The 25,489-nt window shown below is 43.4% G+C and overlaps 1 protein-coding gene across 1 annotated transcript in view; it reads left to right on the top strand.

Annotated features, from left to right (window-relative positions):
- Nucleotides 1–8,355: 8,355 nt before the first annotated feature.
- Nucleotides 8,356–25,489, top strand: part of LOC133023186 (cytohesin-3) — a 29,531-nt gene continuing 12,397 nt past the window's right edge. The window contains exon 1 of the mRNA XM_061090152.1: nt 8,356–8,406. Within this exon, the coding sequence (XP_060946135.1) occupies nt 8,388–8,406 (19 nt within the window). The 5' untranslated portion in view covers nt 8,356–8,387. The remainder of the gene's footprint in view (nt 8,407–25,489) is intronic.

The raw sequence follows: 25,489 nt of genomic DNA, 5'->3' as shown, positions 1-25,489 counted from the left end.
AAATGTGTCTACGTCTGGAAATGTAGCATAAAGTATAAAGTGTGTTCTCTTCTATTTCCCGTGACCAGTTAGATAAAAGTCCTCCGTGATCCATTCCTGTGTTTCCACCAAAGAAGGAACTTGTAATGAATGAGCCTCAGTCAGCAGCAGAACCATTTGGCACCTCTCTTCAATGTGCACTTCCTGTGAGTAGATTTACAAAATGCTGACACCTTAGCTCAACGCAACAAAAAAATATGTCCCCAGCAAACTTCTCCTAACCATTCGCTCAGATGCCAGGCTGCAGTGTTAAACCATCCTGGGTTGCCAAGGCAACTGTAGTTTTTTCCCTGTGACAGACAAACCCTCTTGCCCGCTGCCTCCCCCTTTTTCTAGAATAAAAAAAGAGGATTTATTTCTCAGGGATTTGTCAGAGGAAAATATTTTAATAAGGTTATCATAGAGGACTGGCAGAGAGCGGGAGAGAGATATGTTGATGAAAGATAAGTCGGGTTATCTTTACCCTGTTTCTGCCAACCACCATTTGGATCCTCGGAAAAAAATTAAAAGGGGGTTGTGGAGTAAAGATTATAGAGTTTAGCCTTTGGCATCTGCAGCAGCTCACATGTGTTTCATTGAGACTGAGTGTGAAAGAGTCATAATGCTGCAAATGGAAATGGCTGGGATTCAATTAAAGCTGCAATGCAGTGCATATACAGTACTCATATACTGTATTTTAGTAGTTGAGTGTTTGTATACATGACTGCTTATTTGTTTAACGTTGTCTTTCATACATAAACATTAATGGGGAACAGTTGAGTTCAAGTAAAACTTTACACACCTCAGACCTAATACACTTCAAATATGTATATAGATGCAATTCAAAGCCTTTATTGTCTTTGCAAACTGTACGGTGAAATGTCCCGGTGGTACAAATCCACTTCTCCACGAGTAAAGTCGCCAGTGCCCAGATTTAAATATATTATATAAGAGATATGTTGTTATTGGTTTTGGGGGTCCAATTCTTTTCCTTTCTTTGTCTTACAGGTTTAATTAGGATTTTTTTTGGGAGGATAATACATCTTAAATTTCTTCCTGAAAGATAGATGAAATCAACATTATGTCTGTTTCATAGACTGTGTAGCAGAAATGAAGCCCAAAATATCCCGGATACAGACACTGACCCCAAAATGATAAACCATTAAGATCAATTAGAAGAATTTCGGAGGTTTATAAAGTTTTCACAACCTCCTGCTCAAAGATTGTGGGACAACATGAATCCATAATTAAACATCTGTTCACACTTTGGAGAAAATCAAGACAGAAACTCTTGAACTTTACTTTATGGCAAAGACTCCAGACTGTCCTTTGCTCTGTAGCTAATCTAGTGTTGTATTTATTTTGGCCATTGTCTTCAAATTTTCCTTGGAAAGTTGAACCAATCATAATTATCCATTCTACATATTTGAACCTTTAGATCACGTCTCTTTTGAGCTTCAATTTAAAAATCCAACATGAACACGTCGGCCATAAACTTTGTGATTGAAACCCAACCAGGAAACATGTTCTAAGTAAAAAAAATGGGACTCACTGCTTGAAACAACTAATTTGACAAATCACAATTGTTTATTCACCTCAACAAGCAGCATGAGCATTTATAAATGACACATTAATTCTCCATGTCCATGCATAGGGAATGGATTACTGATGCTAAATGTAATCAAACATTAATCCACACGATTTTAGCTCTGACGCATTAATCTGTAAACCCTCAGTTTGAGGTTTTGGTTTGAAGTGCTGTAGCCGAGCAGAGCGTCGCTGTGTCTAATGTCCTCTTTGTCCAGCAGAGTCGCACCTTGTTTTTAAACGCTGTTGACCGGGGACAAGAGGCATATGCAAAGTGTTACAAAGGATAAGATCAGGTGCTGAGACGAGCTCGGAGCTGACCTCAAAACTGAATCAAAGGGGATGGGGGAGGAGGAGAGGGGGAGCCAAAGGGAGGGATGTTGGGGGAGGGGGGTGCATATATGGTGCTGTATTTGCCGTAGACATGTTGTTCAACTGAAATAGGTCAGACAAATACAATTTTAATATGTCAAGAGTCCGGTAATTTAGTTCATCTCTGCGTTTGTAAAGGGTTTGGAATGGAGTCGAGATCACTCACCTCCACCAAGGCTCAACACCCCCCTCATGACCCCACATTCAAACACTAATAGATATAAGGCCCCTCAACATGAAACTGATCCAGATCTGCAGTGAAATCCCTTTAATACATGTCATGGAAATAAGTTGAGCGATTTTTGCTTAATTCTGCAAATTAATTCAGGCAAAAACTCCTTGTTAACAACAGTTTCATTTGAAGAAGTGGGTCAGGGGTTGAGTCACTCGCGAACCAGAAGGCCGATGGTTCGATCCCCAATATTCCAAAGTGACCCTGAACCCTGACATCTGTGCTGACAGTGTGTGGACAGAATGTGATAGAAGAAGATCTATATGAACGTGTATGTGAATGAGTAACTGGAAAAGCTCTATACAAATACAGTCAATTTAACTTTGAACATTTAATTCCTTCTAATCCTCTAGAACTTGATAAAACTCTAGTACTTGATTTTGCATTGACTTCCTCCAAGCCACATCATTATGTTAAGTACAGTGTTTCTGACACATAGAGAAAGGGTCATAGTTCATCTTTAGATACTTTATGCTTTACCTATTGTTATTGTTTTTATCCTGTATGTTGCACCCTCACTGCTGCTGCATCCTGATCACATAATCCTCTGATTGATAATCACTGAAATTACTCCTTTGGTAGCTGATGATCCGGGCTTCATTCTAATTCAATAGGATTTTATTACATTTCATCCCTGAGAGAAAGTGATGGTGAAGGTCTTTAAAGTTGAAGAATGCTCAGTAGATATTGCTAGGTGTAAATTATCTCTTTTGACAATTTTGACAGTTTGATATGTAACACACACACACACACACACACACACACACACACACACACACACACACACACACAGGTTTACTATCCTTATTAGGACTTTGCATTGAATCCATTCATCGTGGACAGCCTAACCAAAATCATATCCCTATAATTATACCTAACAATATCCTTAACCCAATGACAATATACATCTTACCACTTCACCAGGACCTCAGAAATGATGTTTTGCCCCATTCGGACCGAGCTTTGGTCCCCATGAGATCTACTGGTCCTGACAAAGTACTAAAAATGTCCTGTAAAGGTCCTAAAGAGGCGAAAAAACGAAGTACCCACACACACACATACACACTCACACACACTCAGGCATACACTGCTGCCTTTGTGCTCAGCAGACTTCAAATAAAGACTCTACTCATACGTGAGTCGCTTGGATCCAGAAAATCACCTCGACTGGTTCCTGCGATCAGGTGGCTGCAGGGGAGAGGTGGTCTGGGTGCAGAGTGGGACATTATAACAAAGTGAGGGAGTGAGGAAATCCTGCCACACTCGGCTTCCTGTGAACTTTGTCTCATACACACACGTCGTCACCCAAAGACTGACCCCTGCGACCTCTACGGCAGGAAGGACGTGTGAAACCCTGACACATACACTGGCTTTCGACATTCTAATTTAAAGATCAGAGAAATGCGCTTTGCTGTTGCTTGAAAATATCAATAATAACCTCAACCAGCTCATGCGATTTCTTAATTTCAACCAATTTCATCCCTAACCTGAAACACAGGCGTTCTCCTCTGGCTCCTCAGATCTGTTTGATATTCAGAGATTCACAGGACTCAGACATTCAAAGAGGCTTTGCGTTATATAATGTGACTCCACTAGATTACATTATAGAGGGAGTGCTTTTCGGGGAGGTGGAGAAGGAGAAACAAATGTTAAGGATGTGAGGGAGTTGCTTATCTTTTTTTGTGTGTGGGTGTGGGTGTGGGGTGTGGATGTGGGGGGGTAATTATGAGTTCGGGGGCGTCAACCGCCTTGAAAGGAGGAGGTGATCGCCCTCTGGGCATTGCCCCCGTTGACTGGAGCAGATGAAGTGGTATGACTGCTCAATCAGGTCACGTGAAGTCGGTCAGGAGTGCCACAGACGCTTCTCATGATGGTCGGCCGACTCTGCCAGGCGTACGTCTCCCCGGGGGGGGGTTCATGCACCCTTATCGTCACAGGACACACCGAGTCAGACAGCCTGCAATCCGAGCACATGTTCACTTGATGCCACAGACTTTGTCGTGAATTGAGGATCTTTGTCTTGTGGTTTAGATCCATTTAGTCTCGCACGCTCTAAAAATTGACGGAAGCGAATTGATCATTTTGTAGATTTGAAGCCTGTGTGAAACCTGCGTCTGCTCAGGTTCACTCTCATCAGCGGAGATAACTGGGCCACACTCAAAGGTTCCTCTTATGACTCATAAACACATTAGCATGACATTAATGTGGAACAAGGCGTAGTGTGTAGGTGTGTGTGTGTGTTTGTGTGTGTGTGTGTGCCTCAGAGACAGACAGACACAAAATGTAATTGCTTTTAATGGAACTTATACTCGGACTCTCAGACAGGATTCTCTGCTTGACCAGGTCTGGTGCTGACGTAAATGGACAGTAACACTGTACCGTGTTCCAAAAGCCACCGCCAAAATAATGCATATGACCTATTTTCTGCACGCGGCCCAGAGAATATTCAAATCCAGGCTTGCTTTGCATTCTAACCACTTTGCATCAATCCATCTTGTATGCTAAACGTCATGTGGGACTCGGAAAAGACTCTTGTTGAGCCCGCAAGTGGAGCAGCTTCACCGACTCCCCACCATCCACCCAACGCTGTTTCCCTTTCTCTCTCCTAGTTACCCCCTAAATTTAAAAACGTCAAATCAACACATTTCCACTCTCTCTGAGACCTTCTCCCTCGGTTTTCCCCAGTACACGCACACATCTCTGAGAGTGAATTTTCCCCTGGAACACTCGGTGAGGTCTTCACAGCCAACGCTTCATGTCGGCGTGTAGGGAAAACAAACACTGTCTGGACCCAAATATCCCTTCTGATGTATTCACATACCTCCACACGTTTACCCAGGTGTAACCTCAGCATCTCCGGTTTCTCTTGCTCATGTCATTCGGCACCAGACTGGATCGTGCCAGGTCGAGGGGGGGGGTCTATTGGATTGTGTCACCCCTTAGGCCCTAAGCATCACTGCCAGAGTGAGCTAGCAGTGATGCAAATTCAAAGAAAACGCATTTCATCTCCGTTATAGTGAAACATTAAAAGTACATTATATTCCGTCTGTATATCAAGCTCATGAAAGTGAAAGTGATGATTTACATTTCACGTGGTGACGTTTAAGTTGAACCCTCTTTGGTTCAACACCAAAAAGGCAGTAAATCATTTGCCTGACCAAACAAAATATTTGTGTTATGTCTGGTGTACGTCCCTTTGTTTAGGAGAACGGGGCCGTGAGTGAAACATTTGTCCGAAAGAGACACGTACGAATAAACAAATGAATGAATACATTACAACATCTGTTCGTGCTTGACCATTGGAGTAATGCGCACAGGAAGTGAGACCCCCACCTTCTCTGTGGAGGCAGGAATGCTATAATTGAAACCGCGTGTGTTGCAGAAACAAGCTCTGCGAACTCCTCTGTATGTGCGTGTGAGTGTGTGTGCACATATATTTCCTAACCTGGTGGTTCTACCGGCTCACATCAGTGGAGTCTTTTATATTTTGGATCGCCTGCTGGTTGGGTCAGTGCAAAGCAGAACACATCCATGCAACATGTTACTGACAGAACTTGAAATGAAATTGAATCATCACTTTGCCGCTCGTGCACAGCACTGACCACAAACCTGTCTATCGGCATTCTCTGTCTTTTCCCTTCTTCTTTTGAATGAAGGAAAAACTCATCGTTAAACCACTGCAACAGACCTGGAGGGAAAGTTCAGAGTCTTTAACCAACTGTGGAAAATCTGTACTTTTTATTTCCTTCATTTTCTGCCACTTTATATTTTTCATTCTGCCCCATTTCATTTTAAAATAATTCTTACTTGGATATATTTATTTCACAGACTTATAGTTACAGGCTACTTCACAGATTAAGATTGTATGTACTAAAACATTGCATTCTGCACTAATCTACAGGAGGATATAAATTATTTTTAAATTAGTTCCACCTAACCAACTACAACATTAAAATACTTCTCACAGCACATTCATGTTAACCATAATATAACACACACAAATAGATGTTATAGTCAAAGCACTGTGAAAGGAGCAATTATATTTAATGATTATAAAATATATAAAGGCCTACAAATAATGCAAAGTTTTATGTAAGAAAATAAAAGATAGAAATCAGATATGTTTAATATTAGATATAAAAACACTTTATTTACCTGACCTCACTGTAACATTCTATCACACAATTTCAAATATCAATAACATAAAAGTAGCTTCTTCTCTCAACTCAAATTATTTGACTTCCACTAAGATGCAGAAAGATGCTGAGATTTATTCAGATATTTTAGGATTTAAAATCACTGATCATTTTAAGATACCGAGACCAACAGCATCATTTAAAGGGAATTGTATTATGATGATCTCGTTAGACTGTCCCATTAACACCAGTTTGAACTCATCACTGTCAATCACTGCTTCTCAACTCATCACCTTTGTTCATATAAGATGATGATAGATCAGGAAATACAGGAAACACTGGTCATGATGATACATTTGAAACACTGATATGATTATTAAAGTTTTATGGAAATTTAGTCAAATTTGTTGAAATAAAATTAAATAAATGAGCTTGTTGACTAAAGTATACAGAAAGAGAACAAAATGAAGAAAGTATAAAACAGCCTCTCTGCGGGTTTCATGGAACCGGTCCCTGAAGGCCGGACTCAGGATTCAGGTTCACACATGAAACGATATCACTCACAATCACTGGAGTTCAGTTTATAGTCGTCCAACCAGAATTAACATTAATAAAAAATCTATTGATAACTGGTGAAAGTTATGTGCAGATAAATCATAATAAAAACAAGATGGAGATAAAAATTGACTGACGGATTTTTTTTTAATCACACGGTGTGACCGTGGCGTGGCGTCAAAGTTTGATTACACGCCATTAAAACACGATGTTCTGTAACGCGAAGAAGCATGGACCATGAATCCTTTGATTTCAGTCCTCCTTTTTCAGACAAAAAGCATGCAACGCTTCAAAATGGATGTGCTCGGGCCCACCCAGTGCTGCTTTGCAGCCCTAAAAATGTTTTGACACTCATCTCAATTTGAAGTTGATCTGATGAAAACCCTGGTACAAGTGTATCAAAGAAAAAATGTGGAATATGGCCAAAATGGCCACTAAATACAAAATAGCAGGCTTCCTGTTTTGTTTTTCCAATTGAATCTAGAGACTTTTTTGTTTGTCTGGTCATGATACACCTGTGTATTGATTTTTGTGAAGATCGGCCAATGGGAACACCTTCCGGGGGTCTCAGGCTGTCTCGGGGGGCACCGTTGAGCCATTTTGCGACGCCCATTGAAAATTCCTTCAGAATACGTACATTTTCACCACTTTCTAACTTTCTGCAAATTTTGGTAAGAAGTTGAGCATGTTAAAGCCCTCAAAAAGCCAATTCATTTGCCTGAATAATAATAATAATAATAATAATCCTTACAATTTCAATAGGGTCTCACCAGACACCTTTGATGTCTGTGCTCGGGCCCTAACTAATAAAAGAACTTCCGTGCAACGGCATTAGAAATGCATTTGTTGTATGTTGGTTTTTCCCACAATGACACACAACTAAAAATAACTGCAGCAATGACTATGTGTTGTGGCGAATGGACAAACGTCGAATAATCGATACTGAGCGGATCGATTCATCTGATGTATATAATCATCTTCCCCGATCAGCTGGGGTCACATGACGGCTGAGCGGGGACTAACAGGATCAATTCACACACACACATAGCAAACACTTCCGGTGTATAATTACAAAATAAAAGACGCCCCTGGGACGGGAACGCGAGTTCTTCTTTACTTTGAAGACAACGTGACACTACTTCCGGTATCGCGAATTCGCCACCTTGACGCAGCCATGTCCGCCGCTGTGGTTGGAGGCAGCCGGTGGGGGGGGGGAGGCTCAGTCGGAGGGAGAAGGACGACACGCTGGGAGGACACACACTCACACACACTCACTCACACACACACACACACACACACACTGCTCCGTGACTGACGGGAACGCGTGGATGGAGAGAGGAAGCTGCACGTCAGACTACCTGCGTCCTGGACAATCCGGCTCACACGCATTTGGCTTAAATCAGACGTGTTGTGTGTTTTTGCTTTTTTAACACAACGGAAGTTTCTGTGATCGATTTCTTCTCCGGGGGAATTTAAAGGCTGCAGACATGGACGAGGAAAACCAAGGTATGAGAAGCAGTGATGGGTTTAACAGCGAGGACTTGTAACCTCAGTGTCTAATAATGATGATGATGATCATAATGTCACAGGAGGAGACTTTGGATTAAGTTCGATGCCAAAACCACTGATCTCATATGCACAAAGTAAATCAGACACTTACACAAAGTTACCTGTGTTGTGTTATGATGCTTTAAAGCGAAAGGACCCATATGCATTTCCAGGAGACTGACTCTTACACTGAGGAGGGCACCAGTCCTGAATGGATCCGCATGGTGTCATCCGTGTAGCCTGGAGTCCTGTGGTCGGACTCTGGGCTGGAGGCTGGTGTCCCTGGTGTCCCTGTGGTCAGACTCTCTGTGCTGGAGGCTGGTGTCCCTGTGGTCAGACTCTGGGCTGGAGGCTTGTGTCCCTGTGGTCAGACTCTGGGATGGAGGCTGGTCTCCCTGTGGTCAGACTCTCTGGGCTGGAGACTGGTGTCCCTGTGGTCAAACTCTCTGAGCTGGAGGCTGGTGTCCCTGTGGTCAGACTCTCTGGGCTGGAGGCTGGTGTCCCTGTGGTCAGACCCTCTGGGCTGGAGGCTGGTGTCCCTGTGGTCAGACTCTCTGGGCTGGAGGCTGGTCTCCCTGTGGTCAGACTCTCTGGGCTGGAGACTGGTGTCCCTGTGGTCAGACTCTCTGGGCTGGAGGCTGGTGTCCCTGTGGTCAGACTCTGGGCTGGAGGCTGGTGTCCCTGTGGCCCCAGCGGGTCCTCGGTCCTCTCGCAGGCGTCTTGGCACGAATGCGTTTGTTCATCTTTGTGATTGGTTGACAGTCATCGCAGTGGTTCGGGCCCAGGGGTCCTGGGCCTGTACCCAATGACCTTATATCCATAATGCTAACAAGGTGACAAGTTGGTTGATCAGGCACCTGTTCACCCTCTGGTCCAACCCCTGGTTAAGCAAACTCTGCAAAGCCTCTCACTTTGCTACACAAATTCACTCACTTAAAGTTTGCCAGGATTGAGCCCAGCAGGTGAGAAACCATCGGAGCGCTGTTGTCTCACCTCTGGAAGCCAGAGTTACTCAGTTCCACGTGTTCACTGCTTGCAGAGCTGCAGGATTTGACTCTTGGCTGGAGTATTGCATGCCTTGCATTTGGGCATAAAGCTGTCATTGTGCTGCATGTACGGCTAGCCTGGCCTCCAGTGGTGGCACACGTCAGCACAGCGCCACAGACAGACATATGGTGCTGTGATTCCAAGCAGGGATAGCTCACAACAGCTGGGAGCGTTTTAACACACACACACACATACACACACACATACAGTTTGACACATACATTAATAGCGGCTCGCTAACATATTGACACACAAATTAAATCTCTTTTCTTATGGCCCTGTTTGCAGTGGTGATGGATGGACGGATGGATCATGACCTAGAATGATAAGTGTGTGTGCATGTGAGCAGGTGTGAGTGTGTTTGTGTTTGTGACAGATGTCTTCTCATCTGGAATAATCAGCGTCCTGGAGGCTACACGGCTCCTATTTCTGTTATTTTTCTTTCGTTTTATGTTGTAAACATTATCTTGGAACAAATAACCCCTACCCCACACACACACACACACACACACACACACACTACAACTTTGCCTACGTCTACAACTATGCCAGGCCATAAGTAGAGTGAGGACAGAATGTGACAGAATTAAGTACTGAGGTGTCGGGGGAGCACAGGCAGTGAGAACAGTGTGAGGATGGAAAGAACGTGTTGCCACGAGACGTAGTAGCAGCCATGGTGATATGTCTGACTGGGAATGAGTGTGTTGTTTGTGGGGAATAAGGGGGTGGGCTGAAACGATGGAGCGACGCCAGTGAAAGACACAGAGGGACACTGGGGGTGGACTAGATATTGTTACAATCAATTTTTCCAGTGTATTTCAGGAGTTTCTCTCCGGCTCCGTCCTTGATAAACTCAGTGAACAGTGAGCGGCCTCCGGACAGACATTCATGCTCCTCAGAGGAAGAAAGCGACTAACATTGGTCATCAACAGATTTTTACCCTGGAGTGAAACGTCCAATTCATGCCCCAGTTTTCCATCATTTATTGTTGTATCATTACCGTGTCATTTACTTTGCTGCAGCCTATATCCCAGAATATAGGGACTTGGCTTTGCACATTTGGCCTTACTGTGTACGGCTTAGAGGAAATAGGTCCATAGTAATCCATATGACACGCATGACAGTCAACAATACAATACCTTCTGCCACAATACTCCCTCGATGGACAATGGGCCAACAAGAGCCCACAATGCTCTGCTACAGTACAGCCGGTCTGAGCGAGCAGACGGACACATTCCCGTTCTGCATGACTGACGCTGATGCTCCATCAGATGTGCACCTACAGTCTGCTGGGGTGTGGAGTGTGATTCTAGTTAGTTAGTGAGTTGTATACACTGTGTTCAATAGAGGCTACATGAGTGATGCCCATATGGTTTGAATCAGAACCTTTATGCTAGACACTGGCCTCACAACGTGCCCTTTGATGGCTAGCGCGTGTGGCTACAGACCACTTGATTCGCACACTGTGAAAACCACCCATTTCAACTTGGCAGTACAGCGTGAGAGTGTGTGGTCGGTGGGGTTATGGCACGCTGCAGCCCAAATCAGGCGAGGAGTAATGTGCACAGTGCGTCGGGCCGCGAGATCCTGGAGCCATTCATCTGCCAGGACGGCACCCAGCAAACTCCTATATTCAGGATCTGTGTTTTTGTTTTTGGAGTACATTCGCAGCTGCTCTCTTTTCCCCACAGCCCACACGCTGTCAAGTGGCTAAGGGATGAGCAACACGGAGCGTAGGAACAAATCGTGCTTTGATAGAACGTACCTCTTGGGGGCTGAATCCCCTTTCTGATGAGTTTTTTGAGTTGGGTCACCTGGTTTATCTGTACTGCACATATCTACAGTAAAATGTGGCTCTTTAGAAACCAGTCGGTCGTGGATGTTTACTTCGAGACTGAGGAGGCTCGGGCCGGCACTGAGGGTCTGCAGCATGCGTGAGGGTGAAGAACCTGAGGCAGGAAGTGAGGGGCCAGTGGTGGGATCGAGGCTAAGACCACTTCAAAGTTTAAAGCACGGAACCTTTCATTTTGGTCGCCTTACAAATGTGTCCTATCCATCTCTGCTGTAACATCTGGAGCACATGATGCATGATGAAGGAAAGACACAATCAGCTGCACTGTTTGTATTTGTCACTTGTAATGAACCACAATTATTCGTGGCCTTTTGCCAAGTAGTATGAATGAAACTTTAATCAATCATCTGATCCGTTAGCATGATTTACACCTAAGTTGCGTCAGTTAGATTTTCATTGCCAGTGGTGATGAATGGAGCAACTCCCATGATCCCACTCTGCTTCACAACATCATCCAACCTTTGTTTTGATTGAAAGACCCCTAGTGGCCAAAGTTACATATTGTACGTTTTAACAAATCAATTTGATTCCATCTGGTCTAGTTGATGGGCAATCAACATGTTCACTTTCTGACTCATGAGTTCTCAGTAGTTCTTCAAACTCTGCTTTCATTCTGTTTTCAAATATACACTCCTAAAGTTTTGTGACTGAATCTATCACAGTGACAAATGGCCTCTGCCATAGTTCCAGCTGGTGTCTCTAAGGCTCCATTTTGACATGATGAAAACACACACACACAGACTCACAATGTTAGAACATTGTCAGCCACACTGTCTCTGTTGGTAATTAATACTTTATTTTATTTATTAAGGACAAAAGCCCCAAACATTTGCTGGTTCCAGTTTTCCTCATTCTGTTTCAAATCATTGAAAACTGGGTACATCCAGGTTTTAGACTGTTTGTCCTGCAAAGACATGCAAATTGAAGTTGTTAGATTTGCCTGTGAAACGTTTTGCTTCTTCACTATTTTCTGATATGTCGTTGTTTAAACAATTAGTAAAAATACACATCAATTAATTCTTAAATGAAGTTCAACATTGTGTGTGGGTGTGTGTGTGTACATTTTAAGATAATGTTACATGAAAGCAACATTTTCTCAGACTCGTTCACACCCACCAGTGTGACTCATCTCTACTAAGGAGTGTTTGTGTGTTGTGTGTTGTGACTGCCGTGCTCCCTCTCGCTGCTCACACTGCCGGTTGTACACAAGCAGTGTGGCTCACTGTGGCTCAGTTACTGCTCTGAGATCAGTTTGGAGATGGAGGCGACGTCTGGCTTCTGTGTGCTGCTTGACATTACTGCATGGGCTAGATTCAGTGTGCGTGTGTCTCAACTGTGACAGGCAGCGAACACAGTGGGCCCTTGTTGAGTTTGGCCTCGCAGAATATCAGATAGCACATTACATTGACTCATGACATCCAGACGGTGGCTTTAAGTTGGACTCACAACGCATTACGCCAGACTGACCCTTGTGGGAGTCAACTTTCTGGATTTGGAAGGCTTCTGTCCACGATCTACTTGCATTCAAGTGAACATGAGTCATGTGTGCAAATCCTCCCGGACTTCCGCTCTTGTTTTTTCTGCTTTAAAAACACACAGGTTTGAAGTCGTTTTGTAAGTGCCTGCAACGCTGATGGCAAGACTTAATTCCTGCCTGGAGCAGAGGAGGAAAAGCACACACGCAGGGGCTTTTCACGAAAGTATCCTGTTTCCTCTTCGTCTCACAGAGGTGCAGGTCTGCTGCTCAACAGGGTCACAGATAGGGATCTGTCTTTGTAGCATTAAGGCCGTCAAGGGGCTTGTGAAGGGGAGACATGAGGCAAATCAAGGTATTTTTCTACTCTTTGGAAAGAAAAAATCAGAGCGTGCCAAATGTCCCAGGAGTCTGAAGCCATGTGCTGAAGTGGATTTCAGGCAAAGAACGTCCTGCTCCACTTGGGCCTTTGAGGGAGTCTGAGTTCGTGGCTTCCATTAAAGTGTGAGTGTATGTGTGGTGGTCAGGGGGTGTCCGGTCCATCGGAAAGGGAAGTGAACGGAAAAGGGAGGGTTGGCACAATTATATAAGTGCACAAAGACTGTTTGACCTGCTGAAGATGCAGGAAAAAGGTGTATCCCCTCCGGCTGCCAGTACATCCAGTGATTCACAACATGAACACACTCTCCAGCAGCCATTAGTTTTCTCTCCTAAAGTACGTTTATCTTTGCAACAGATTACACTTTTATTCAGTAGATGCTGGAGATGAGAAAAACTAAACATCTCATATCAACCTGGAGATTTTTTGATTTCCATGTTCTTTTGCATCCACCAGCTGTGTGCTCTGCTGCAAGCTGAAATGTTTCCAAATTTACTCATGGACTTAATGAATGATCAATAAACTAATAGGCAGATTAATCAAGAAACAATGATGACGGTTAGTGGCAGCCTTACTACGTACTGTTTATTTCCACACGGGAAACTCTGGATGGATGGCTCAGGAGGGAAGCCATGACATTTTGGTCCAGAACCTGATTACCGGACTAATCAAGGATTCGTTTTCTAATTTATTTAGCATTTACCTTGATTTCTTAGAGAATAACTCATGGATCTTGATGAAAAAAAACTGGCTTGATTAGAGGACTGGTATTTATGAGTGTTAAATGTAGTTTCATAAGGATGCTGATGGAGACCAGCACATTTTGAATAGTCGACAACCATCTCACCTTTGCATTAAGCGTAGTTGTCCATTCCGTGTGCATGTGTTTGTGTTTGTGTGTGGAGCATCTGGCCAGCCTCCAGCCTCTTACAGCCCTCTAGTCTCCCCCCAGGGGCTCGTGGCTCTGCCACTTCAGTGCCAACCCGTCTTTTGAGAAGAGATTTGTAACACTCAGTGACTCACTCCGGGGGTCAATGTGTCATTAAACTACTACAGCACATCCCCTGTCTTTGCAACAACTCATCTTTTTTGGTTGCATGTGGATGTTTCTATCCCCTACCCCCACTCCCCCTTTTCACTATAAGACGCTGCTGCATCATGCAAAATTCATTCTTCTTTCATAGGGAGCGAGAGGATGAGCTGTGACTGCACCGCTGGTTCTGTGAAGAAGGCTGAGGTCGCAGTCGCTCCTTCAACGTTACCAATCATTGGCTCAGTGATATTCAGAGCGGCAGCAGTGCTCTGTTTGTCACTGAGAAATGCAACAAGAGCACAGCAGGATGACCATGTGACACACAGGCTCTTGAGCAACCTGTCAGTGTGTATATGCACTTGCACTGTAAGTGTGTGTGCTTGTGGCGTCGTGTTGGTGCAGCAAGTCAGTTTGTGTATGTTAAGGAGAGAGATGGAGACATGCAGCAGTGGCACAGATTCAAAGAGAGACTCATGCTGCAGTTGCGCATTGTGTACAGTTTCAGATGCGTAAAGTAGGTTAGTGGTGCATGGCTCATCCCAGCTGTGTATACCTCCTACTTCCACTACTTCACTTGTGGAGGCGTGTGTGTGTGTGTGTCTGTGTGTGTAAATGTGTGTTGATGATGTGAACACGTGACTGTAAGTATCTCTTTATATTGTGTGGATGCATGCTCACACAGAGGATTAGTGTGGGCTTCGAGCCCTTTCCCTACGTAAGACAAATGGAGGGGATCAAGTGCGGAGGGATCGGGATGACAGTCAGTGGATTATAGGTCGGGGGGGCTCGGGCCGGTTGCTGTCAGTTCCTTAGTGGAGTGCTGGAACACACACACACAAACACACATAGTATACAGTACACACTATATAAACTGGAATTCAACCATGAAAAGAAAGGCAATTGTAACATTTTTACAAAAAAAAAACGTGTAGAAAAGGAGCGATGCCCTCCTCCTTGTGTTTTCTATTCCCGACACAGTCAGTCATGTGTTTTTATAGTATGATGTGTCACCCGGGTTTTCTAGGCTCCTTTCCTTTGCCCTGACCCTCGAATAGTTTGATTGTTTTCAGACGTGGGATGGCTATTATTGCTTTAGTGAGGACTGTGAAATATAACGTGAACAGCCTTGACAGGGCAGGTCAGGGTGACAGTATCCAGACGACTCCACCAGGGCAGCAGAAATGTCCTTCTACAGGCGAGATGGTGGCTCGACGCTTTGCTGTACCGCTATACTTAAAGGTCCCATCGTATGAAAATGTGTGTGTGTGTGTGCGAGCGCTCAGATACAATTATATACTGTATACACACATATCTAATGCATGTATTTCAATAAATGTACATCCTTATCAGAGGGTGTAGTAGTTTTAAAATTGTAGCTTCAATGAAGAAACACAACAAACAAATACAGAAATATGTGCAGGACAGTGACTTAAAATTATTTTAACAACCTTACATATGCTAAGGAGAGATTTAAGACGTGAAAGTGGATGTGTGTGTGTGTGATTGACAGGGGGGGGCGGGGCGGTGAGAGAGGGGGGGGGGGGGACGGTACTCAAAAGAGTTCAATCTTAAGAGGGCTGTTTTAGACAGGGTAAAAAGGCTGTTGTTTTAAATGATCCTTGTGGTATTTTGACCAAAAAATGTTACAGACATTTCATTAAGACCCCAAGGAACCATATCAACTGTGGTAAAATGGGCATACGAGGGGACCTTTAAGGAGCCCCCCCCCCCTCTATAAAAAAACACACACATGCACACACTTTCTCTCCCTGTCCCCTGTCCATGTTCTCACAACACGTAACTCATGATGCATCAATGTCAGTGCTCCTTTAGATGATGATCGGTTCTGATTAATCGTCCGGTGGAGCTTTGACTGGGTCACGACCACTGTGACACACACTCACACACTGGCCCTGGGGCTGTCTCAGCAGGTGAGTGATTTGCAGCAGCCCCCGGGCACAAGTTCCTTCACACACATATTTAATCTCCTCTTTGACCGCTGTCATGTTGGATTTTTCTTATCATCTGCGGGAACATGTACTTCAGCTCACCTTGAAAAGAAAAGGGAAGCTTTTTTGTGTCGCCGGCTCTTGATCATTTAATGTGGCCAGAGGAACGTGATGCGAACGCTCTGTCGTTACTATCCTCATAAACGGACTCGAGTCGATAACATAACTCAAGCAATAATGAGTCATTTTTTCCCTCAGGGTGGAAATGTCAGTCAGTGTAGTGATATTGAAAACATCAGCAGCTCTCAACTGCTGAAGCTCCAGGGAGATATGTGGTCGTCATACATGTGCAGAGCTACATGGTTAAACACTGGACACCCAGCACTTCTCTCCCTCTCTCCTCCTGCGTCTCAAAACAAGAGGAAACCAGTCGTTTTCAGTTAGATGATAACTCTTGATATTCAAATATGTGACACGGAAAAATGCTTTAAAGTTTTTGGGCACTTGTACGTGAAGAGGAAGTTCAGGAGACTGATGCTGGATTTGGAGTCAGCCACCCGTCCCGTCTGCCGCTGTCGCTATTTTCATATCTGTTTCATGGCAGTTTTTCCTCTTGCATTTTCCCAGTATGACTCATGTCAGATAGATCTATGTAGGTTCATCAATACGATCAACTCCTTTTCACATCGTCACATTGTTAAAAAATATTGATTATAGCACCTCAAGGGAAATGGATGTTGCAGTATGATTTATGTCAACTTGATTGGAGCAAGTTAAAGTAAATTCTATTGATGCAGCTGTTGATACTGGTAAACTGCAACAGGACATTTATTTTAAAGTATGAAATTATGTAAGTACAAAGTCACATTGTTTATATTTGTGTGGTTTTGTTTAGGAAGGTTTTGGTGAATATCATGGTCTTGGATATTGGATGTTAGTCAACAGTGACATGAGACATAACAAGATTATTTTCTATATGAATGGCTGAACATTGAACAAAGTGTAGGTCGACCCCCAACCCCATCTGTACAACTTCTGAGAACACAAACCCCACAGCTATCACATTTTGTCCATGACGCGTTAGGCGAAACCATTTAGCTGAATATTTTTAGGAAACGGATGACTGATAATGACAACTGTTAATGCAATGCTAAGGCTAAATCGGTTGTGCTATTAAGGTCACCTGAACAAGAGTATGCTCCTCTGTATTGCTGCTATAGAGTCATAGTCATGTTGGGTCTGGTGAGATTTAAGATAAGAGGCTAAAGAAAGGGCTCCTGTGCACCGATGCTCATGAGCTGGAAATCCCCTTTGCACAGAACTTTTGGGAAACAGTGATGGTCTCAGCGGAAACACCCACATTTCGTGTAGTAAAGAAATCCTTGCTCAGGTTTTTTAACTCTATTATGAACTATTTTTTCCCCCTTCCCTCCTCCTCCTCATCCGCCTACTCTCCTTCCTGCTGTCTTGGAAGAACAGAAGGAGAAGTGGAGTCCGACTTGGCAGCTGGAGCGTCTCTCCATCGTCCTGCTTCTCTCTCTGTCTGCCGGTTATCTCTTCACTTCTCTCTCCCAGATTTAAGGCCTGAGCCTGATATAAACAGTCTGTGCTGTAGCCTCCTCCAAACTGTTTGTCTTTCAATCACGTTCAAGTTCTGCATGTCTGCTCAGAGCCTCCATATCACACTGTGGGCCAAAGAGACGAATATTTCCAGAGTGTAATGGGACTGTAGGGAATCTTACAGAGGCCCAGCTAAAAGTTTCTGGAGGCCTCTTCAAACTATACAGCTTCACAGCTCAGTGGCCTGCTTTACCTCCAGCCTCATGGTGTTTTATAGTCGGGCTACGGTTCAAACTGCTTGCTGTTAAAATGGAATTTATGCATTAGTCACCAGTTTTGCATTAGCAGGTCGATTAACTTTACAGCTAAGTATTGGACAAGTTTAAATTCTGACTTGATGTGGGCACTTATGGAGAAGTTAGATCGTCACTAAAGTTGTTCCAAAAAAAAGAAAAGGGGCTAATCCATGGCAAAGGATTTAAAAAAATGTAGTATAGGTTTTGCAGCCCACTGGTGTTCATCAGAGTTACTAACAGGATGATAAGAAAGAACAAGACATGTATATGGCCTGGCAGATATAAGGAAGTGACTTTGTGGCTCATCATACACAGTGCAGGTCATTCAAATAAGATAAAAAATAACCACAATAAGACAGCAGAAAAGACACAAAGACAGATCCAGTAAAAGTATGCACAGATGTATTTATACACAGAGACACAAAAGTTAAAGGAAGGCAGAATAATGTCTTGTTGTATGAGGTGTTTGAGACGATACTGCTACATTTCATGGCAATCCATATTGTTGTTGAGAGATTTCAGTTTGGAGCAAAGTGATTTCACCAAAACTTGAGTTACGCTGGCATCTTGGCTAAATATAAGCAGAAATTTGTATTTTCTTCGGCTCATGTAACTAATCAGAGGACCCCTGAGATTGACCTTTGTTACCTCGATTGCCAGGTTGGGAAACCAGGTTTATTAGACTCACTTTCCACTATAGGGTTTCTAGGAGGAATTTTATAGGGTTGTAAACTGCTCTGTCCAGCACTCGGGCTGTCCTGTGATTAGTCATGAATGCTGGTAGGAAAAAGTGACATTGTGCTGATACTGGCATAGCTGCTGTCTCAACAGATCTGACTGTTCACCTAGCAAACATCAAATTCTTCAGGGCTTAGTTACACATGCAGGCGTCTTGACTTCAGAGTGGCTGTTATTGTGTAACAGTTGAATTCTCCGTCGGTTAGGAAATATCTTGTCTAGACCAAGTGTGGGATTATCGGTGTTTTGTTGTTAAGGAAACGACACGTGAGGTAAGATCAACAAGCATAATGCAGAACCAGCTCTGCTCACTGTTACACTTGTAATTGAGGCTCAATGAAACAAACACGGGACCCTGCTGCCAAGACCACTTTACTAATCTCTCTCGGGACATGATGACACATGATGATGTCCCCAAAACTAAACCAATCAGAGGCCGGGTTTCTACAACCAAAGGGAAGAGGAAGCGTTTTCTTTGAGAGTGAAATTTGGCAAACGCAGCACTCGCTCATGAATAAGTGACTGCGACGGGTTCTGTGAAGAGACAGTTGTTTCAAAGGGAACGCGTTATCAAGGCTTTGAAGATTCAAACAGCCGAGTTTGAAGTAACTCCGATTTTTGTTGTAATTTTCATGAAGGAGATGTTGTGGATGTCTCTCTTCTCTGATGAGAGCCGACAACAAGGGACTGCAGCCGACTGGGAAAATGTAATTTCTTTGAGGGGAACAAATAAGCAAAGGAAAAACATGAAAGATTGACTCCCTGTTAAGGCACGCCACACAGAGCCCATTACTGCACAGACGGTGACGCACTGTTTGTTCACATTTTATCAATATTTAACGTATCGTGTGTCCAAATTGCACCAAATTCAACACTGTATTTCCTTGGGCCCTGAGAAATATATTTTCCAAGTGTAAAGCCGATAAGATGAACAGTTCTCGAGATACGATGGTGTGATTTAACCTCTGTTATTGTCTTTAGCAACAGCAACATGCTCAAGGCGTTTCTACTGACTGTGATTTTCCTCTTGCTGCCCAACTTAACCTGTGACATATCTCAGCCTCTCCTGAATGGATTTGTAATCTATTCTAATGAACTAATTGATCCCCTGGATTTTTCTGTGATGTCATTTTGAGTTAATCCACTGCCATGGGATTGATTGACATGGCCTGTGTTGAGCTGCAGACATTCACGATTCCAACACATGATGATTTGTATTATTATTTTATAAACAATCATCAGGTAAAACTGTAATATGAATTTTAGCAACCTCGCTCAGCTGTAGTTTAGCTTTTAGTGCTAATAGCTAATGCTAATTTACTAAATTAAGATGAAAATGACATAAGTATAAAATGAGAGCAGTATCAAGATGACTTTAATGCAATGTCTTTAAGTCAGAAAAGTACCATTGATACCTCAACTGAACTTTTGTAGACGTGCATTCGAAAGAGAAAAGAGCAGATTTTGATTTGGGGGATAAGTGAAACATGATGTTGTTTTGTTTGGCAGGATGTTAAATTCCACCGTTTAAGGCATTTGTTTCCTGACAAAATAAAGATATAAATCAAACGTACTTTTATACGCATGTTTGAAATCAATGTGATTAAAGACAGAATCATGAGGCCAACAGGAAACTACCCAAATCTTGTTAGTCTTTATTAATGTGAAGGGAGACGGTGACCATTAATAAGAAGCTTTTGGAATTTTCCTTCATGTAAGAACAGAAAAAAACAAAAGTGATTTGTTACTGCAGCGTATTTATTGGGTTGTGATGTATTGAAAAGGTAGAGTGAGTCAAAAGGGCACATTCGTAGTTGGTAGTTGTGAAGAAGAAACCTCAGAATAGAGTTTTTGGTAAAAATAACTCACCGAATTGAACCATAGCGTTAACTCGAGACTCAAGTGCTACTCCAGCCTCATTTAAGTTGTAGCAGATGCTGGAAAGGTGAGTGGACTGATTTGAAAATGAGTGGAATCCTCAGTGTTGCAGACCTTATGGGAAATGCAGTGCAAAACCCCATTGTCATAAATATCCTCAAGGCTCTGTGAAGTGAGGATGGGCCTGATTTGATTTTCAGAAAAGAAAGAGAGGGAGTGGGAGCAGCGGAGCCAGGTTTAAGATTTATAAAAAATGCAGATGAATGGATAAAAAGAGGGAGATAAGACTAGAGGAGGTGCACAGGGAGCCGGTCGAACCAGACTGGCTGGTTGCAGTAGGAGGAATGTGGACCATTTCCATTTCCTACTCTACTGTCACCTGTCAAGAGGCAGAAACTGTCAGAGGCTGTCTGTGTGTGAGCACTCCTGCTTTTTCTGTGTCTGTGTGTCTGTGCATACTTGAGAGCGGTGAGTAGGCGTAGCGCCGTGGGGACGAAACAATTACTTCACACCTACCAGCCACAATTGCAGCTTACATGAGCAGGAAACAGGCTGAAAAGAAAGGGCAGGCAGCTCTTCCTGCAGGCAGCCACAGCACTGACCATCATCTGGACACACACACACACATCAGTCATCATGGGAACTGGAGTGAGGAAACGGAGATGTGGTATGTAATTTATTCAGGAAAAGAGGTTTGTTTTGTGAAAGGATTATGTTGGATCAGATATAGTTGTCTTATATTTTCACCTGTGAAACATCCCGTTGTATGGGCAGAGTCAATACACTGAAGAGAATGAAACACCAAGTCCTTTAGCGATGTATTTGTCAGTGTCACTGCCTCTTACACACTTGCTTTCTTGCATCACTCTTAACTCAGCTGGGTTGCACGCATTTGCAGCAGCAGCCTCGCCACAGTCATAGTGTTGCTTGCGTAAGTGCTCCCTAATTAGCCTGTGGTGGGAACGGCCTCCACTTGTTTACGTGGTTGCTATTGTTACGGGAAGAAGGCTCCTAGTCACAGGAGACATCCCCTCCATTGTCCCTCTCCGAGCCCGGTGAAAGTCAGGAAGTGTTCTACTGACTTTCTTGTTGACTCTTAGTTTTTCTTGAGGGGAGTTTTTTAGCAGAAATGAGATTTACTAACATTTGATTGGTGTAATAGGCTTTGTAATGTAGTTTTAGCCAATTAGCTACAAATCTGACAGTGTTTGAGTTACTGCTTTACTGTATGGTTCTGTAAATTCAGATTATTTTTCGAAAACACAAGAAAGTTTCCAAGAAAGAATCATACCGTGCTCATTCTTTTTCAAATGTTCAGCCAAGCCAACTTTGGGAGTTGGATAGCAGGTGAGCCTGAGCATTCAAATGTGAATATTTTTTTCCTCAATTGAGGACCCAGCTCCAAGATTCTTTCCAGGAAACTTCCAATAAATTATTGATAACAGACCTGAAAATAAAGTGTTTCACCAGAATGTCTTTGAATGCATCACACGAGCACTTATTCAAAGCTAGATTCAAATGCAGTAATTAGAGCTTAATCACAAACTTTAGGATAGATTTGTTGTAATAGGATATTTTCAGTGTCTCATGCTAGAGTCTGCGAGCTGACTAATCACCAAACATTCCTCAATAGAACATGAGATATATGTGCAAGTCCATGTGCTCTGCTGCCCTGGAAGCTGGAAAGATGTGACTCTCAAAGACGTTTAATCCCTTATCTCTGGTGTTCTGCCAATAGAATCAGATGATCAGACCCTAATCTGTCCTCAATCTCCACAAGCATCCGACGGTGAACTGTCTCAGGGCTGATCTCATCTTTCTTAGATGCACATAAATGGAATGAGGAACAAACCCCTGAGTAGGGTTCAGTTATCAGTGAGTACAGGGTCAACGCTGCTACTAACACAACATCCAACCACATCAACTGTTGACTTACTTTCTGCTTCTTTGTAGTAACCAAGACAGCGTTCACTGGCGCCAACAAAGAACCTCATTGAGATTATATAAGTGTAATGATGCATTATGAGTGGACCTGAAACGCAGCCTCTGTTTTCAGCGGCATGCATCATTTGCTTGTGATCTCTTTTCCTTTTCTTGATCCCTATGTCTGTCTATATCAGGGCAAGTCATACAGTAGGTTGCATTTAGAACGGAGTAATGAGATTTGGGCAGTAAGGAAGGCTAATTATGATGTATATCAACTGTGAGCAGATCTGGCAATGACCCGATTACTATAAAACCCAAGAGGGATTTTTATCTTTTCACAAATAAGGTAAGCAGAAGGGTAGATTGTCTGGGTCAGATTCGTTCAGAACAACATGATGATATTTGTAGCATTCAGGGGAGGAGTGGCGACTGGGTAGATTATCCACGAGGCTGGATATATAAATTCTGCTGCGGGAAATCATTTCCATTTGTTTGCAGCACATCGACACTGGGGTCTGCCATGAAAAAAAACTCTTGAATCTTTCGTTTTTTCCAAGTTGACATCCTTGTCGCGTCTTCTCCGTATAAGCGCCTTGACACTCTGATCATTTTACTAGGGGAATGGCAGGATAAGCTTTTATTTTTAAATGTCCAGATCAAATATCTCAGACAGTTGCATTCTCACATAAGGCCCCTCCAGAAAACTTCAGGAAAATATCCAGAGTGAAGTGCATGTTGTAAAAGCAGCTCATGTAAATGCTGCCTTGTTCTTGCTGCCTTAGCGCCACGTTGGTTTGTGACCTTTTCCTTGAACCCAGATGATGTTGTTGACCCGGCTGCTTACACTTTAGAAAATTCTGAACCTTGTGTCTTTCTGAGATCATGTGGTCAGTCACCCATGCATTCCTAGAAGGCAGTTATGAGATGTATTGATTATAACTGGAACAGCAGCCCCCTAAGCCATCATATGAAAAGGCTGAGTGTTGTTGCATTGATATTCTATGTGGCTATACCTAGGGCTAAGCATGACATCTTTGTATATAATAATATACTATGGATCTTTCTATCGAGGAGGGAAACTCTATGGAAATATACACTTTCATGTTTAATGCATCAGATGTCAGGTCAGTAGTAGTAGCCCTCGCAACGATTCCAGGTTACTCTGGGTACACAGTACTGATTCTCCAGATCAAGCCGAGCTCTTTCAGCCGGAGTAGGAGGGATGGAGGAGTGTTTTGCGCATTACAGACGTAGGCTGCCTGCAGGGTGTCTTTGCTCCACAATCACTGCTTTATGAGGCTCCTTAACTGAAGCCAAGAACAGAAAGCAAAGGAGGCAGCGAGTGTGAAGATGTCTGGTGGTGCTGGTATCTGTTCCTAAAGTCTTTTCTTTCTTTGCTGCTTGGCATTCACAGCATCCTTTAGGGTCCTTGTTTCTCTGACTCGCAGACATGGTCCCTTCACAACTTTGAGTGTTTTGTCTCTTTCTGTCCTCCTTAGCCTCACAGACTGTTCACCTGGAGTCTAAACGTCTCTAAAAGACTCAGTCTACAGAACCCTGAGCTGTTCACCTGTTTATTCAAAGTTCGGAGAAGCTCCACTCAGTACGTAGAACCTGAACTGGAGAATCAAAGTCCTGCAGCAGCTCTTTAATTGTCAGTCTAATCCAAACAGGCATGTTTAGAATGGGCATTGCACTAGCATGGCTAAAATCAATAGCAGCTAAGTTAATGGCAGCTTATCCTCGTATTAAAGGCCTTTTACAATTCACAATTTCATCCCTAACAAACAATACAACAAATAATTATTGTTTACATTATGGTTTCCATCATGAAACTGTTGTCAAACCAGTGGAAACTACTACTAATGGTCTATCCTGACAAATTTTGTATATCAAGCATCTTTGCATGATCATTTAAAAAACTGTGTTCGCTTTATACAAATGTTTTTAGACGCTACTCCTTTCTCTCATCTTTTTTTCTTCTTTTGCATCGTCTTGTTGAAGTTTGTAGACCATCTCTAACACACACACACACACAGACACACATACACCAATGCTCACACAGTTAAAGAAGACATCTACAACCATCTGGATCCCTGCTCTCTTGACTGGCTGCTGGGCTGTGATAACACGCGCTCCGTGCCCTCAGAACATAAGAACCTAACGATCCGTGCTTCTTCTGCCACTTTGTCTCACAGAGCAAGACGTGGCACAGGGATTGATCCAGGGAGTGTGGGAGAGAGAAGCAGCAGATAGATAGATAAAGAGGAGAAGAAATAACTTGATCTAACTAGTAATACTTTTCTGTTTCCATTATTTATAGTCGAAGGGGGAGAAAGAAAAAAAAAAAAAAAGTCTGAATTGCAAAGCTGCTTAGCGGTATGATTCAGTTTGGGGATTTGAATCTGCTTTCACCCCCACTTCAAGCACTGGGGTGGGGGCGGACGAAAAGAGAGATAGAGGGGGGGGGAGTGTGTTCATGTGTATGTGTGTGAGAGAGACAGCGTAGGAGCTCCGTGTGAAAATGACCTACTTCCTGTCAGCTCGCTCTCAAATGGATTGCTGTTTTTTCTGATGTGTGGAGGAAAGTGGGGGAGGTCCTCCGACGGGTCCGGGGGGGGGGGGGGTTGACGTGGCCCGGGTAAATGAAGGATAAGTAGTTGGCTCTGGGGAAACGCTCGGTGTAGAATAAAATACATGTCATGCGTGTGAAGTGTAAATTGTGTATGCATACAGTGGATGGTGTGTGTGCTCACCTGTGCATACAGTGTGTGTTGAGCTCTTGCAGTAAAACAGTGCAAAACTCTGCAGCGTTAATTACCACAAATAAGGGCTCGGCGGGAGTTGACGATCAGAAAGCCAATATTTGAGGGGGCGGGCCTCGCCAGATGCGGCCTGTGTGTGTGTGT

Source organism: Limanda limanda, chromosome 17, assembly GCF_963576545.1.
Source record: "Limanda limanda chromosome 17, fLimLim1.1, whole genome shotgun sequence".
Taxonomy (NCBI): Eukaryota; Metazoa; Chordata; class Actinopteri; order Pleuronectiformes; family Pleuronectidae; genus Limanda; species Limanda limanda.
This window is presented reverse-complemented; position numbering and strand designations above follow the sequence as displayed.